The sequence below is a fragment of the Schistocerca cancellata genome, chromosome 3, assembly GCF_023864275.1.
Source record: "Schistocerca cancellata isolate TAMUIC-IGC-003103 chromosome 3, iqSchCanc2.1, whole genome shotgun sequence".
Classification (NCBI taxonomy): Eukaryota; Metazoa; Arthropoda; class Insecta; order Orthoptera; family Acrididae; genus Schistocerca; species Schistocerca cancellata.
Genome location: NC_064628.1, coordinates 91,908,297 through 91,923,797, shown reverse-complemented (window position 1 = coordinate 91,923,797; position 15,501 = coordinate 91,908,297). Strand labels below are relative to the sequence as shown.

Sequence of the window (15,501 nt, the reverse complement as noted above, 5' to 3'; positions counted from 1 at the left end):
TGCAGCGTAGTTACCGACTTATTATCTCGAGGGACTCCGAGTGCTCTCACGATAGTCAACTGTCGTAGAATTACGCGCAGCTGTGCGTTACAGAGAGTTTTGGCGATAAACAAAAATGGTTTACCCGGCGTCATGCTATGTACCATCTACATCAACATCCATACTCCGCAAGCCACCTAACGGTGTGTGGCGGTGGGTACCTTGAGTACCTCTATCGGTTCTCCCTTCTATTCCAGTCTCGTATTGTTCGTGGAAAGAAAGATTGTCGCTATGCCTCTGTGTGGGCTCTAATCTCTCTGATTTTATCCTCATGGTCTCTTCACGAGATATACGTAGGAGGGAGCAATAGACTCCTTGACTGCTAGGTGAAGGTATGTTCTCGAAACTTCAACATAAGCCCGTACCGAGCTACTGAGCGTCTCTCTTGCAGAGTCTTCCACTGGAGTTTACCTATAATCCCCGTAACGCTTTCGCGATTACTAAATGACCCTGTAACGAAGCGCGCTGCTCTCCGTTGGATCTTCTCTATCTCTTTTATCAACCCTATTAGGTACTGATCATGCGCAGCTCGTGGTCGTGCGGTAGCGTTCTCGCTTCCCGCGCCCGGGTTCCCGCGTTCGATTCCCGGCGGGGCAAGGATTTTCTTTTCCTCGTGATGACTGGGTGTTGTGTGATGTCTTTAGGTTAGTTAAGTTTAAGTAGTTCTACGGTTTAGGGGTCAGATGACCATAGATGTTAAGTCCCATAGTGCTCAGAGCCATTTGAACCATTTTTTTGGTACGGATCCCACATCGGTGAGCAGTACTGAAGCAGTGAGAGAACAAGTGTACTGTGACTTACTTACTTTGTTTTGGGACTGCATTTCCTTAGGATTCTTCCAATGAATCTGTCTGGCATGTGCTTTACCGACGATTAATTTTGTATGGTCATTCCAATTTAAATCACTCCTAATGCCTACTCCCAGGTAATTTATGGAATTAACTGCTTCCAGTTGCTGACCTGCTATAATGTAGCTAACAAATTATACAGCAGGTAGTCTTTCTGGCAGGTCGTGCATATGCAGTGACCAGCCAGCACATTATGACCACCCACCCGCTATCGATTAGAAACCCGTCCAGGCTCTAGCAGCGGCACCTGACAAGGAATGTTTTCTACTAAGAAACACCCATGGTGCATCTAGTATCAATGAGCGTAATAACATATCTGAGGAAACCCGTAATCTTTCCTACAATAAAATTTTCACTTCTCATTTTGTATTGTAGTCGTCTTATGTAACTATTCCTCCATCATCAACATGTCAGTAAACCCCCATTCACCCTTACCCGGCCAACGGATGAGCCTTGCTTACTCGTGATGTTTTTCACAGTGCTGGGACAGAAACCGAGTTCTTACTGAGCAGTTTGTATTCAGGTACTTTCACGAGAGTAACCTTCCCGCATCACTTACCCGGCTAATGGATGATCCGCTGTCGATGGGGTTCTGCGCCTCGCCGCGGTCCTTGTCCATGAGGTGCTTCAGGTCGACCATCAGGCGGTCCAGCAGCAGCGCCGTCCGCTTGGGAACCACCACCTGCAACACAGGAGCCACCGCGTTACTGGCTGCAGAGTAGCAGCTGAGGGGCTTCTCACCGTAAACCTCCCACTGGTCGCAGCACGCCAATGCTATCAACCGCTCCTTAGGGCTATCAATTACTTAATGGCAGTATTAATAACGTAAATTTTAAGCGTCTGTAAACAGAGTCTAACAAAGTGGGCCGGGGGTAAGTCGCTAGGCTAATGTCTGTTGGAGCCGCTACTATGTACAGAAGTAGCTGGAAATTGTAGCTAAATTTTCCAAATAAGGCATTTTTGATTTTCACTGTGGTTTCCATTTCGCGACCAATCGGAGGTTCAAAAAAAAAAAAAAAAAAAAAAAAAAACACTTGTAATTTTCACTTCAAGCAAGCCACTAACTTTTCCAACATTATTATTTATTTTAAAACGCACTGGGAATTCATATCTTTGCTTAGGATCTACTGTCGCAGAAATTACTTGGATGTAACTCAAATATGTCTTGCTTTTAACGCAAATACCAAATAGAGTAATTGCCTCGTATGTTCAATTGAGAATCTGTGTGCCTCATCTCTGTGTACGAAGAGAGGACAACATTTTACCGTAGGGAAGTGGAGATCCATTACCTGACCGCACGAATCACATGTCTATCTGTACTTGCAGGTCCCGTGACGTGTTCACAGTAGACTTCAGGTAAGCTTTATAGAACTGTGTGCGACGTTTGGGACACACAGGAGCGCTTTCTAAGGCGTTCCCAGAATACTGTCATTGCAGATAAATTTCCTGGCTGATTGCGTTGTCAGGTGGATTGTGTAAAAATGATTGCTACTACTCTTTGCCACATTCCGTTAGGTGGCAAGCGGCTAATATGAGTGTCAAAAAAATGGCTCTGAGCACTATGGGACTTAACTTCTGAGGTCATCAGTCCCGTAGAACTTAGAACTACTTAAACCTAACTAACCCAAGGACATCACACACATCCATGCCCGAGGCAGGATTCGAACCTGCGACCGTAGCGGTCAAGCGGTTCCAGACTGAAGCGTCTAGAACCGCACGGCCACACCTGCCGGCAATGTGAGTGGCGATTAAGCTCAGTGTATTGTCGCAATTTCTGGTTATCAGATACGGTGCTCAGGAAATATATGTCATCGCCTCTGCTCCACTCATCGAGCAAATATTGGTGCTGTAAGTGTCTCCCGCCGCCAAGAGTCGCCTGCATTCCAAAGACCAGAACATTAGCACAGTCTACGGGGAACACTCGCGAAAGTTCATAGCACAACAAAATGCAATTCAACCTTTTAACAGGTGCAGCGATGGTAATGCTCCAAGCTACTAGCCTGTAGTAACAGAAGAATAGGATGACATAAGCTCAGAAATAGCTATTTTTATTATTTTGCTTCCATTACGGTGCAGTGATTTTGCCGATACGAATAGGAAGATTAATTAAACTAGCCCTCGTCCTACTAATGTCAACTTATCATAATAAAATCTGAGTGCAGTGTAATACAAATCTAATTAAATATATCTGAACGCCTATTAGTGTACTTTAATACGGGGTGTGTCCATCCTTGACCTCTGTGACGACTTGAATTCTGCTGGGAATACATTAAATTAGGTGTCTGAATGTATTTGAAGTAATGGTAGCCCTTTGTTCCTCAAATGCTGAAATCGAGAAAGGTGGGGATCTGAAGCGAATTGACTCTAAGTTGCGCAACAGGGGTTCCATTGGTTAGAGGTAGGAACTCTGGAGGTGTAAGTCCATTTCAGGAATGTTACCGTTCACAAACCGTTGCCTCACAGATTCTGCTTCATGCCTGGGTGCATTTTCATTCTGATACAAACAATCATCGTCTCTGAACTGTTCCTCTACTGTGCGTACAACACAATGCTGTAAAATTTGTTCGTATCCTTCCGTATTTAGTTTCTTCTGAAGCGAAATAAAGGGACCACGCCCTGTCTATCAAGAACACCCACATACCCTACTACAACACCCTCCGTATTTCACTGTCGGCTTTACACATGATAGCAGGTAACGTTCTCCACGTTTCCACCAAACCCACCCGTCGGACAGCCACAGGTCACTCGTTTGTAGTCATTCACTCCGCAGCGGCGTCGCTTTTTACACCAGCTTGAGCTTCGCTTAGCATTGACAACAGAAATGTCTGGCTCATGAGGAACTACTCGACCACTGTACCCCATTATACACTACTGGCCATTAAAATTGCTACAGCACGAAGATGACATGCTACAGACGCGAAATTTAACCGACAGGAAGAAGATTCTGTGATATGCGAATGATTAGCTTTTCAGAGCATTCGCACAAGGTTAGCGCCGGTGGAGACACCTACAACGTGCTGATATGAGGAAAGTTTCCAACCAATTTCTCATACACAAACAGCAGTTGACCGGAGTTACCAGATGAAACGTTGTTGTGATGCCTCGTGTAAGGAGGAGAAATGCGTACCATCACGTTTCCAACTTTAATAAAGGTCGGATTGTAGCCTATCACGATTGCGGTTTATCGAATCGCGACATTGCTGCTCGCGTTGGTCGAGATCCAATGACTGTTAGTAGAATATGGAATCGGTGGGTTCAGGAGGGTAATACGGAACGCTGTGCTGGATCTCAACGGCCTCGTATCACTAGCAGTCGAGATGACAGGCATCTTGTCGGCATGGCTGTAACGGATCGTGCAGCCACATCTCGATCCCTGAGTCAACAGATTCGCTCATTTCATGCGACATTTCTACAACTTCTATCCGCACTGACCGGGTGACCCTTCCGTCAACATACGAGATCTGCCTGGTCTTGGTACGAGGGTTGTCCAGATAGTGAGTTCCGATCTGTCGCGAAATGGAAACCACAGTGAAAACCAGAAACGCTTTATTTGCAACAGTTAGGTACGTCTTCCACCTGCTTCTCTACCTAGTCGCCTCTCCAACTTAAGAGTTTTGTCGTAGTGTTGTATCAACTTCCCAATATGCTCGCCTGTGCTTTCGGCAAGTTATCTGCACTGGTCTGCAGCTCGTTGTCTGCGGAAAAATTTTGTCTTCATAGCCAATGGTTCTTGTGAGCAGAGATGAGACAGGGGGAGCCAATTACGGACTGTATTGTGGGTGATCAAACACTTCTCATCGGAAACGCTGCAGGAGCATCTTCATTGCCCCTGCAGTGTGAGGCCAAGAATTGGCACGAAGAAGGAACTGCTCGACAGTTGTGTTATGCGGGCTGCATGACACAGGCGAAATCTCTAACCAGCCCCTCATACTTGGCGGGAGACGCTATTCCCTACGCATCTTTACGTGCTCACTGTTCACTCAAAACTGAAAAGAGCGACGCGACACGATCGACGGGAGTACTAGAGACACTGCCCAAACATCTGTGCAAAGCTTTACCAGATTTTTCGCAGTGGTTACCATTTCGCGACCGATATGAACTTACTTCCTGGACAACCCTCGTATAGCTGCGGTTGTCCCTCGGCCTTTCCGTGTCACATTCATATCACTCTGTTTTTGATAGCACAGTGTCTAAAAGAGGGGTTTTATTTCATCTCACGGTATAAAACGACATTAGATATTTGTAGCACAACAATAAGCTCCGAAATACATCATCTGCATTTTGGAAGTACTTATCCAGTACATGTATAAGGCTCTTGCATCAGTCTGTAGCATTTTTTGCATGTTGGTATTCCTGTTACTATGGGTCTATTTATCGACTGTCATTTTTTTATTTGTAGTTACCTGTTATTTGTGTTTACATATTGTCAGTTTGTCATTTGGAGACAGTGAGTGGAGATGTGAATGCTAGAAAATGGGGTTCCAAATGAGACATCGGAGCATTTCCGACATATTCTTCTGTTTGACTTCAGTATAGGGGTGACAGCAGGGTAGGCAGCCAGAAACATCTACGCCATCTAAGGAGATAATGTAGATCCCGGCAGGAAAATGATTTCCTCGTATTAAGGAGGCTCTTTTTGACATTAGTGACTCTCTACGTTCAAGAAGCTCTACCTGGTTTGATGAAGATCGTTTTAATTCATTAATCCAGGATGATGCACGTCTGTGTACTCGAGAACTTGCAAATCTGACAAACTGTGATCATTACACCATCGAGCGACATGTGCGTGCAAGGTGATGGTTGGAAAATAGGGTGTATGAGTACCGCATACTCGAAGCCAAAATCACAAAAATCAGCAGGAGGCCATATGTGCATCTCAGCTTCCTCGTCATCAATTGGCACGTTAACAACGCCTACAGTTCCTATCTCGGTGGTGACAAATGGTGTCTTTATGCTGACATAAGCAAGAGTAAGAAATGGCTGAGCCCAAACAATGCAGAAACTCTCCCTACAAAGAACTGTGCGCATCCACAAGAGATAGTGTTATGCATCTGCTGGAACAGCGACAGTGCGGTGAACTACGAATTGCTTCCTCGATGTTACTGTCGTTTATTGTCAACAATTGAGACACCTACCAGAAAAACGAACAGGAAAACTGAAACGTCCCCTTACAACAATTATACACGACTGTGCTTAAACTGACACACAATAATTTTAGCGCAACGCAATCTGAGTATCAAAAATCCCTACAAAAGAATGGCCCAGACAAACATTAAACTATACCTGTCACAAATCACTTACCTCACAAAAATCTTCGTTACTCGAACTACTGCAATACAGCGAGCGCCACTATTGCCAGCTTAACAGTCATAATATATATAGTAGTTCATAATACCCAGTATTACAAATTATCAAAACTCCGCCATCTCTCTCCCCACATCCACCACTGCTGGCGGCTCACCTCCAACTGCGCAACGCTACGCGCTGTTCACATCCAGCTGTCCAACACTACAATGGCAGACAACAATGCAAACTAGCCACAGACTGCACACAGCACAGCCAGTGATTTTCATACAGAGCGCTACGTAACGTTGCCAATAAGAAAATATAAACAGCCTACTTACAAAACTACGTGAAGTGGTGCTACTCCACGACACTCCTGCCCGCCGTATGTTAGACTGACAAAGAACTCTATACGGCAGCTGGGTTGGGAAGTCATTCCGCACAAGCCTTATTCACCTGATTTTGCGCCCTCAGATTTTCATCTTTACCACTCTCTGTCGAGCAATATTTAAGGAAATTCCTTTCTGGATGAGAATGTCCTCCGAACATGGCTCGATGAGTTCTTCGCCTCAGAACCAAGTGATTTCTCCTGTCGCGGAGCCGACCGCTGTGGTCGAGCGGTTCTAGGCGCTTCAGTGTGGAACCGCGCTGCTGCTGCGGTCGCAGGTTCGAATCCTGCATCGGGCATGGATGTGTGTGATGTCCTTAGGTTAGTTAGGTTTAAGTAGTTCTAAGTCTAGGGGACTGATGACCTCAGGCGTAAAGTTCCATTGTGCTCAGAGCCAAGTGAACCATTTTCTAATTTCCGTTTGACCAACTTTCCAAGCAAATATCCTTTGCCTCAATGTTTTTCTATCTGTAACGTCGCATAGTGTCTTAGAGCCATTTGAACCATCCAATCGCGGAATCAAAAAGTTACCGGAACGTTGACGTTGTAAAGAGTGAAGAATATACTATTTATGAGTATGGTCTCTGTTATGTGTATCTGTTATGTTTATTAAACTTATAAAAAAAACACGATGAACTTATGCACCAACCCAATAAAAAGCAGATAACTTAAAAAAAAAGCTAACACAAGAGCGTGTTTTGAGTTGTTGTATTTTCGACGTCTGATTAAATTTAAGGACAACAACATACAGGGTGTTTCAAAAATGACCGGTATATTTGAAACGGCAATAAAAACTAAACGAGCAGCGATAGAAATACACCGTTTGTTGCAATATGCTTGGGACAACAGTACATTTTCAGGCGGACAAACTTTCGAAATTACAGTAGTTACAATTTTCAACAACAGATGGCGCTGCAAGTGATGTGAAAGATATAGAAGACAACGCAGTCTGTGGGTGCGCCATTCTGTACGTCGTCTTTCTGCTGTAAGCGTGTGCTGTTCACAACGTGCAGGTGTGCTGTAGACAACATGGTTTATTCCTTAGAACAGAGGATTTTTCTGGTGTTGGAATTCCACCGCCTAGAACACAGGGTTGTTGCAACAAGACGAAGTTTTCAACGGAGGTTTAATGTAACCAAAGGACCGAAAAGCGATACAATAAAGGATCTGTTTGAAAAATTTCAACGGACTGGGAACGTGGCGGATGAACGTGCTGGAAAGGTAGGGCGACCGCGTACGGCAACCACAGAGGGCAACGCGCAGCTAGTTCAGCAGGTGATCCAACAGCGGCCTCGGGTTTCCGTTCGCCGTGTTGCAGCTGCGGTCCAAATGACGCCAACGTCCACGTATCGTCTCATGCGCCAGAGTTTACACCTCTATCCATACAAAATTCAAACGCGGCAACCCCTCAGCGCCGCTACCATTGCTGCACGAGAGACATTCGCTAACGATATAGTGCACAGGATTGATGACGGCGATATGCATGTGGGCAGCATTTGGTTTACTGACGAAGCTTATTTTTACCTGGACGGCTTCGTCAATAAACAGAACTGGCGCATATGGGGAACCGAAAAGCCCCATGTTGCAGTCCCATCGTCCCTGTATCCTCAAAAAGTACTGGTCGGGGCCGCCATTTCTTCCAAAGGAATCATTGGCCCATTTTTCAGATCCTAAACGATTACTGCATCACGCTATCTGGACATTCTTCGTGAATTTGTGGCGGTACAAACTGCCTTAGACGACACTGCGAACACCTCGTGGTTTATGCAAGATGGTGCCCGGCCACATCGCACGGCCGACGTCTTTAATTTCTTGAATGAATATTTCGATGACCGTGTGACTGCTTTGGGTTATCCGAAACATACAGGAGGCGGCGTGGATTGGCTTCCCTATTCGCCAGACATGAACCCCTGTGACTTCTTTCTGTGGGGACACTTGAAAGACCAGGTGTACCGCCAGAATCCATAAACAATTGAACAGCTGAAGCAGTACATCTCATCTGCATGTGAAGCCATTCCGCCAGACACGTTGTCAAAGGTTTCGGGTAATTTCATTCAGAGACTACGCCATATTATTGCTACGTATGGTGGATATGTGGAAAATATCGTACTATAGAGTTTCCCAGACCGCAGCGCCATCTGTTGTTGACAATTGTAACTACTGTAATTTCGAAAGTTTGTCTGCCTGAAAATGTACTGTTGTCCCAAGCATATTGCAACAAACGGTGTATTTCTATCGCTGCTCGTTTAGGTTTTTATTGCCGTTTCAAATATACCGGTCATTTTTGAAACACCCTGTAAGTACAAGAAGACAAAGTAACTTGCGTAGCAGACTATGTTGTCGAGCGGCACGTTTAGAACCACTTGTTATCAGCAAGTGACGCATTCGAAAAAAGAAGAGACGTGCGATCAGGCTAAGCCTTATTAAAGTGAGCGTTTAGCACTTTCTCCCGCTGAACCCGTCATTCACACAGTCCAGCCACTTGGCAGCGCTGCAGTAGCGAAGTTGTAGAAACACTGTGGCTGATTGTCTCGAGCTGTGGTATTGTCGACCTCGGCAACAGGCAGGGGCGTGTGTCTGTGTTGGGAATGACACACGGTGCAGCGACAAAGTGAAGGCTGCCGGCAGCCGCCGTGTGGGGCTGGCGGGGCTAACGACAGGTGGAGCCGCTAACAAGCACGAGGAGCGAGCAGCGGCGAGCGCAGCCGGCAGCGGCAGCCGGCAGCGGCGGCGGTCCGCCGCCCGACGCGGAAGGTGCCCTCTGCCAGTCGCCTTTGTCTGCAGGCGGCGCGGCTAACGAGTGGCGCTGGAAATGTCTGCACGGCAGCCGGCGACATTAAGAACGTCTGCCGGAGAGTCCTCGTGCCCCGCCAGATGTTTACGGTAAGAAAAACTCAGCGCTCGGGGCAACGACCTACTCAGCAGTTCTTCCTTTCAAAAGGCTCTGCCATTGCAAATTGTTGTTGGCACAAACTTTGACGCGTGAAGTTCTCTAGTCACATCTGGCTTCTTACACTTCAAGCAAACACACAGACACACACACACACACACACACACACACACACACACACACATTATACTGGTCATTACAATTGCAACATGAAAATAGCAAGCAACAAACGTGAAACTGATATGAATGCTAGTATACGCAAACGATCAGCATTTCAGTGGAAGATCTCAAACTAGATTGGCATTAAGCCATCTGCGTTCTGTATATGAGCAAGCATACACAGCGGCTTTCTTTCTTTGGCCCGGGTCCGTAACTGTGATGCTAATGTGGATTCGATGGTTTCACGAGAGGCATACTGATCGCTTTGCCGGATCTCAGTGGCCCTGAACAAGTAGCACCCGAGAGGCCAAACATATTGTTTCCAGAATGATATTTCCACTCTGCAGCAGAGTGTGCGCTGATATGAAACTTCCTGGCAGATTAAAACTGTGTGCCCGACCGAGAGTCGAACTCGGGACCTTTGCCTTTCGCGGGCAAGTGCTCTGCCATCTGAGCTACCGAAGCACGACTCACGCCCGGTCCTCACAGCTTTACTTCTGCCAGTATCTCGTCTCCTGCCTTCCAAACTTTACAGAAGCTCTCCTGCGAACCTTGCAGAACTAGCACTCCTGAAAGAAAGGATATTGCGGAGACATGGCTTAGCCACAGCCTGGGGGACGTTTCCAGAATGAGATTTTCACTCTGCAGTGGAGTGTGCGCTGATATGAAACTTCCTGGCAGATTAAAACTGTGTGCCCGACCGAGAGTCGAACTCGGGACCTTTGCCTTTCGCGGGCAAGTGCTCTCCCATCTGTTTTTTTTGTCTTATTTTGTTCTACATTGTTCATTGAATTTCTTGGGGGGGGGGGGGGGGGGCGGACGTCCGATAACAGCCGTTCAGGTTCTTCGTTGATCCAATCACTCGGTTTTTTTTTATTACAGAGGGGAGCTAACCCGCTGACGAACACGCTGAGCTACCGTGTCGATTCACGTGGGCTGCCCAAGCAACACTCACGGCCCGTCCTCACAGCTTTACTTCTGCCAGTATCTCGTCTCCTACCTTCCAAACTTTACAGAAGCTCTCCTGCGAACCTTGCAGAACTAGCACTCCTGTAAGAAAGGATATCGCGGAGACATCGCTTTGCCACAGCCTGAGGGATGTTTTCCAGAATGTGATTTTCACTCTGCAGCCGAAGGTGCGCTTATATGAAACTTCCCGGCAGATTAAAGCTTTAAGGACGCGCATGAGTCATCTTTGTGTAATTTAGAAATTAGAGCACTTGCCCGCGAAGGGCAAAGGTCCCGATTTCGAGTCTCGTTCCGGCACAAAGTTTTTATCTGCCAGGAAATTTCATATCATTGCACACTCCTGCTGCAGAGTGTAAATTTCATTCTGAAAAACAATTTAATTATGTATACATGTAGACTGACGTGAGAAAGAAAATTTATACCAAAGCCGGGATTCGATCGCGGTAAAAATATTAATTTACTGATTCAATCTGCATATAGACATCATAGACGTCTGAGACTTGAAAAGGTCTCTGGAACCACATAGTTTCATTTATTAATGTGTAATATGTCCGAGTTTTTATATACAGATGGTGCTGATAGAATGAGCATTTAAGACATACTTTCGTCAGCACTACTCAACAAAGACTGTGAGGGTATATATAAGTGAACTTTTGCAGAACATTTCAAAATGGAGATACACACTCTTCCTCCTCTACCCTTGCTTAACATGGAAATTTTGCATATAGTTGACAAGGGATCCAAATGAGCCTTTTTAGAAGAATTCCACCTAAATTCGAAAGATTTGTTGAATGATCAACTTACATTAAAAACAGACACTACTTTGATTGCGTAGCATCTCTTATAAAATGTGAAAATTAGACCATTCCATTTATATGTTAGACCTAGGTAACATGGTTTTCAACTGCGTTAAATGTAGCTTCTTTATACATCTTATTATAATTCTTATATCCTTTTATATATGTTCCTTGCTGCTAGCATAGCAGCTTGATACGTTCATAGGTGTGATTCAGTAACAGTAAATTGACAATCTGTGTTTGCAGTAATCACATACAATATGTAAATTTTTGGACACATCATGGCATTATGCTTCTATACAGAAAATTACTGACATCTGCTAAACCAATACTAATTAAGTTTCGGTTAGACACTTCTTATATTTTACGAAAGAGTGCAGCCAATATCTAGAGATTCATAGTAGCACTAATTTTGTAGCTTCTGAAGATGACAAATTAATTTATCGAAACCGGTAAAACGAAATAAAAATATATTTCCAACTGAGAAATAAATTTTATTTTGAAAATCTTAATTACTTCGGTACTGAGTTAGGGGTATATTGACATTTATTTCACATCAATTAATTTTACATAATATATTGTCCACAATGTTAATTGTTTCTATTTTTCCTTTTTTATTTTAAAACCTGTTGAGTCTTGACTTGCTGTCTATAGCTTCATCACGGATAGAAGTCCCCCTGTCACGTAGTACGCATCGTGTAACGTCGGCACAATTCGGAACACTTCGTGTCGCCTGTGTTTGTTTACGATTGCTGTCAACATTAGCGTCCTAACAGAAGTTTTTGAGTCATCGCGCCCGCTGCGAATGCTCTCCTGTGCCAACCTTTTTATCTCACAGTACCATTTCCAGCCTGCGTCCTCCATAATTTCCTGGATGCATTATAATCTCTGTCTTCCTCTGTAGTTTTTACCCTCTGCATCTCACTCTAGTATCATGGAAGTTGTTCCTTTCCTCGATGATTCTGCAGAAAATCTCCTCATTCCTCACTTTATCAGTCTACCTAATTTTCAACTTTCCTCTGTAGCACCACATCTCAAATGCACCGATTATATTCTTTTCCGGTAACCTAACAGTAATGGCTCTTTAAGTGGCGTGACGAAGTCTTGCGGGCCCCGCAAAATGGAACTCGATATTTTTAATGCTTTAATGTTTCATTTATTTCTCAGATTTAGTGAACTCTGATTTGCTGTAGCAACCGGGAGATCCAAATATGGTCAGTGGTTAAGAAATTTCAGTTACAGAAGAAGCCGTTACACTTTTGCAACCCTTATGCGAAGTGACCGAAGAAATTATTTGTGGAAATTATGTAGCAGGAAGCAAAGTAATACCATGTTTGTCTCTTGTCAAGAAAGTTAATGGACACAAATATTAAAACACCAGAATGTAAATGTCTCAAAGAGAATCTTCAGAGAGAATAACAAAGATGCTTTGAGAACGGTGAGAAGACCAAACCAACTACCGTTAGCACCTCAAACGCCATTGTTCAGAAGAACCAGACACTGAAAGTAACAGAAGTCGAAAAATCAGAAGTACAGTTACCGAATACGGCAGAAAATGATTTGTGGAACATTCACAAGACATCACTTTCAATATAACAGGAGCAGACATTTACCAGGATTTAGTCTCTGTTTACATAAATTGTAATCAACCGAAAATCACTCCTCTGTCCGTAAATAGCAGGAAATAGTGGCTTCCTCTGTTTCTTCTGAAAGGCTGTTTTCTAAGGCAAGGGAAACAGCAACATTCGAGACTCAGTCGATTAAGATTACATAAATTAGTGTTCCTCAGTTCTCTCCCTAAAAGATTTTGGTGCCTCCAAGCATCTTCATAACAGTGTCTAGGTCAGAAACAACTATATTAATTAGCTTTAGTAATAAATGTTAAATAAGTAGACAACTGTGCTAAATAAATAATAGGTTGCACTTACATATTTAATGAAAATGCGCAGTTGTTAGTTAATAACAAACGAAAATATAAGTGAAATTGCATAGGTTTATTTTGTGTACAACAGAAGATTTTATCACAAAAGGTAATTTTAGGGGAATGCGTTATAGACTCAAAAATAAAATAACATGACAGTTGGCTGAAATGTGGTGAAACGTACAGCGTTTTATAAAAAAGTTCTCCCTGCTCCGCTGGATAGGGAGTGAAAGATCGAAATCAATAGTGAGAAAACATTACGTGAAAAGTTGTCTTTAACAGCTGCGTGAGCGCACCACAAAAATAAATTTTTACTTTTGTATGCTGTCAGCTCAGTTTAATTCATATGCTCGGATAAATAAAACAGTAATTCAGGTATGGTATAAATTAATATACTGATATGTATTCGCTTTGTTTACTGCATTAAATTGCTACGAAAATACGCAATAAAAAATGGTTAGGCTGTCGACTGTTAGATCCATAGAGAACGGTCACACACCCGGACAAAGACGGGAAAGTAACTGAGCAGCATCCTTTGCAAAGGCCCATCCCGTCATTTCCTTTAATAGTTTTAGGGAAACCATTGAAAAGATAATTAGATGGCCGGTCTGTGATTTGAAACCCATTGATCCAGTGTTCCTTATTAAATTTGTAGGTACCGATCTAATTTGATGTGTTTAGACAGACTATGTGGAAAATTCGTCGTTTATATGAAGGCGGCCAAAAAAGTGTGCTTTCTCATTGAACAGGAGCACTGCCCGTCATAGAAAATGCACCAATACATTGCTGTCACGCATCTACAGATGCACATTTCCTCCACTGAGTACTATGCTGTGTAATTACGTTCGAGTGCGCGAGAGCAGAAGTTGTATTTAGCGACCATCTGAATGCTTCGAAAACCAGTGCTCGTGACAAAACAGCGCGTGTTCATTGTCGTGTGCTATGTGAAGCACAATTCGTGGAAAACTAGCGGAGAACTGTCTGCGCGAGAGTTGAATACTGGGAATCTATTTGCGAAACCTCCAACAAAGTCTGAAATGCTGAAAGTAATGTGAAAATGACGCGAAATGGCTCTGTAGCGAATAAAATCAGTAAGTGTCCGAACAGAGTTCAAGTGAAGGGAAGTCCGGAACAAGGTTCGACGAACCTTATATAGTAGAATCTTCTTATATAGTAAATATTATCACAAAAACCGTTAAAATATGTATCTGAAACCTAAAAATACACTCCTGGAAATGGAAAAAAGAACACATTGACACCGGTGTGTCAGACCCACCATACTTGCTTCGGACACTGCGAGAGGGCTGTACAAGCAATGATCACACGCACGGCACAGCGGACACACCAGGAACCGCGGTGTTGGCCGTCGAATGGCGCTAGCTGCGCAGCATTTGTGCACCGCCGCCGTCAGTGTCAGTCAGTTTGCCGTGGCACACAGAGCTCCATCGCAGTCTTTAACACTGATAGCATGCCGCGACAGCGTGGACGTGAACCGTATGTGCAGTTGACGGACTTTGAGCGAGGGCGTATAGTGGGCATGCGGGAGGCCGGGTGGACGTACCGCCGAGTTGCTCAACACGTGGGGCGTGAGGTCTCCACAGTACATCGATGTTGTCGCCAGTGGTCGGCGGAAGGTGCACGTGCCCGTCGACCTGGGACCGGACCGCAGCGACGCACGGATGCACGCCAAGACCGTAGGATCCTACGCAGTGCCGTAGGGGACCGCACCGCCACTTCCCAGCAAATTAGGGACACTGTTGCTCCTGGGGTATCGGCGAGGACCATTCGCAACCGTCTCCATGAAGCTGGGCTATGGTCCCTCACACCGTTAGGCCGTCTTCCGCTCACGCCCCAACATCGTGCAGCCCGCCTCCAGTGGTGTCGCGACAGGCGTGAATGGAGGGACGAATGGAGACGTGTCGTCTTCAGCGATGAGAGTCGCTTCTGCCTTGGTGCCAACGATGGTCGTATGCGTGTTTGGCGCCGTGCAGGTGAGCGCCACAATCAGGACTGCATACGACCGAGGCACACAGGGCCAACACCCGGCATCATGGTGTGGGGAGCGATCTCCTACACTGGCCGGACACCACTGGTGATCGTCGAGGGGACACTGAATAGTGCACGGTACATCCAAACTGTCATCGAAACCATCGTTCTACCATTCCTAGACCGGCAAGGGAACTTGCTGTTCCAACAGGACAATGCAC

At 44.9% G+C, this 15,501-nt stretch overlaps 1 protein-coding gene across 1 annotated transcript in view; it reads right to left on the bottom strand.

Annotated features, from left to right (window-relative positions):
• LOC126176044 (uncharacterized) overlaps positions 1 to 15,501 on the bottom strand; it is a 291,682-nt gene that overhangs the window by 11,517 nt on the left and 264,664 nt on the right. Inside the window, exon 2 of the mRNA XM_049923176.1 lies at positions 1,447 to 1,569. Coding sequence (XP_049779133.1) covers positions 1,447 to 1,569 — 123 coding nt within the window. The remainder of the gene's footprint in view (positions 1 to 1,446; positions 1,570 to 15,501) is intronic.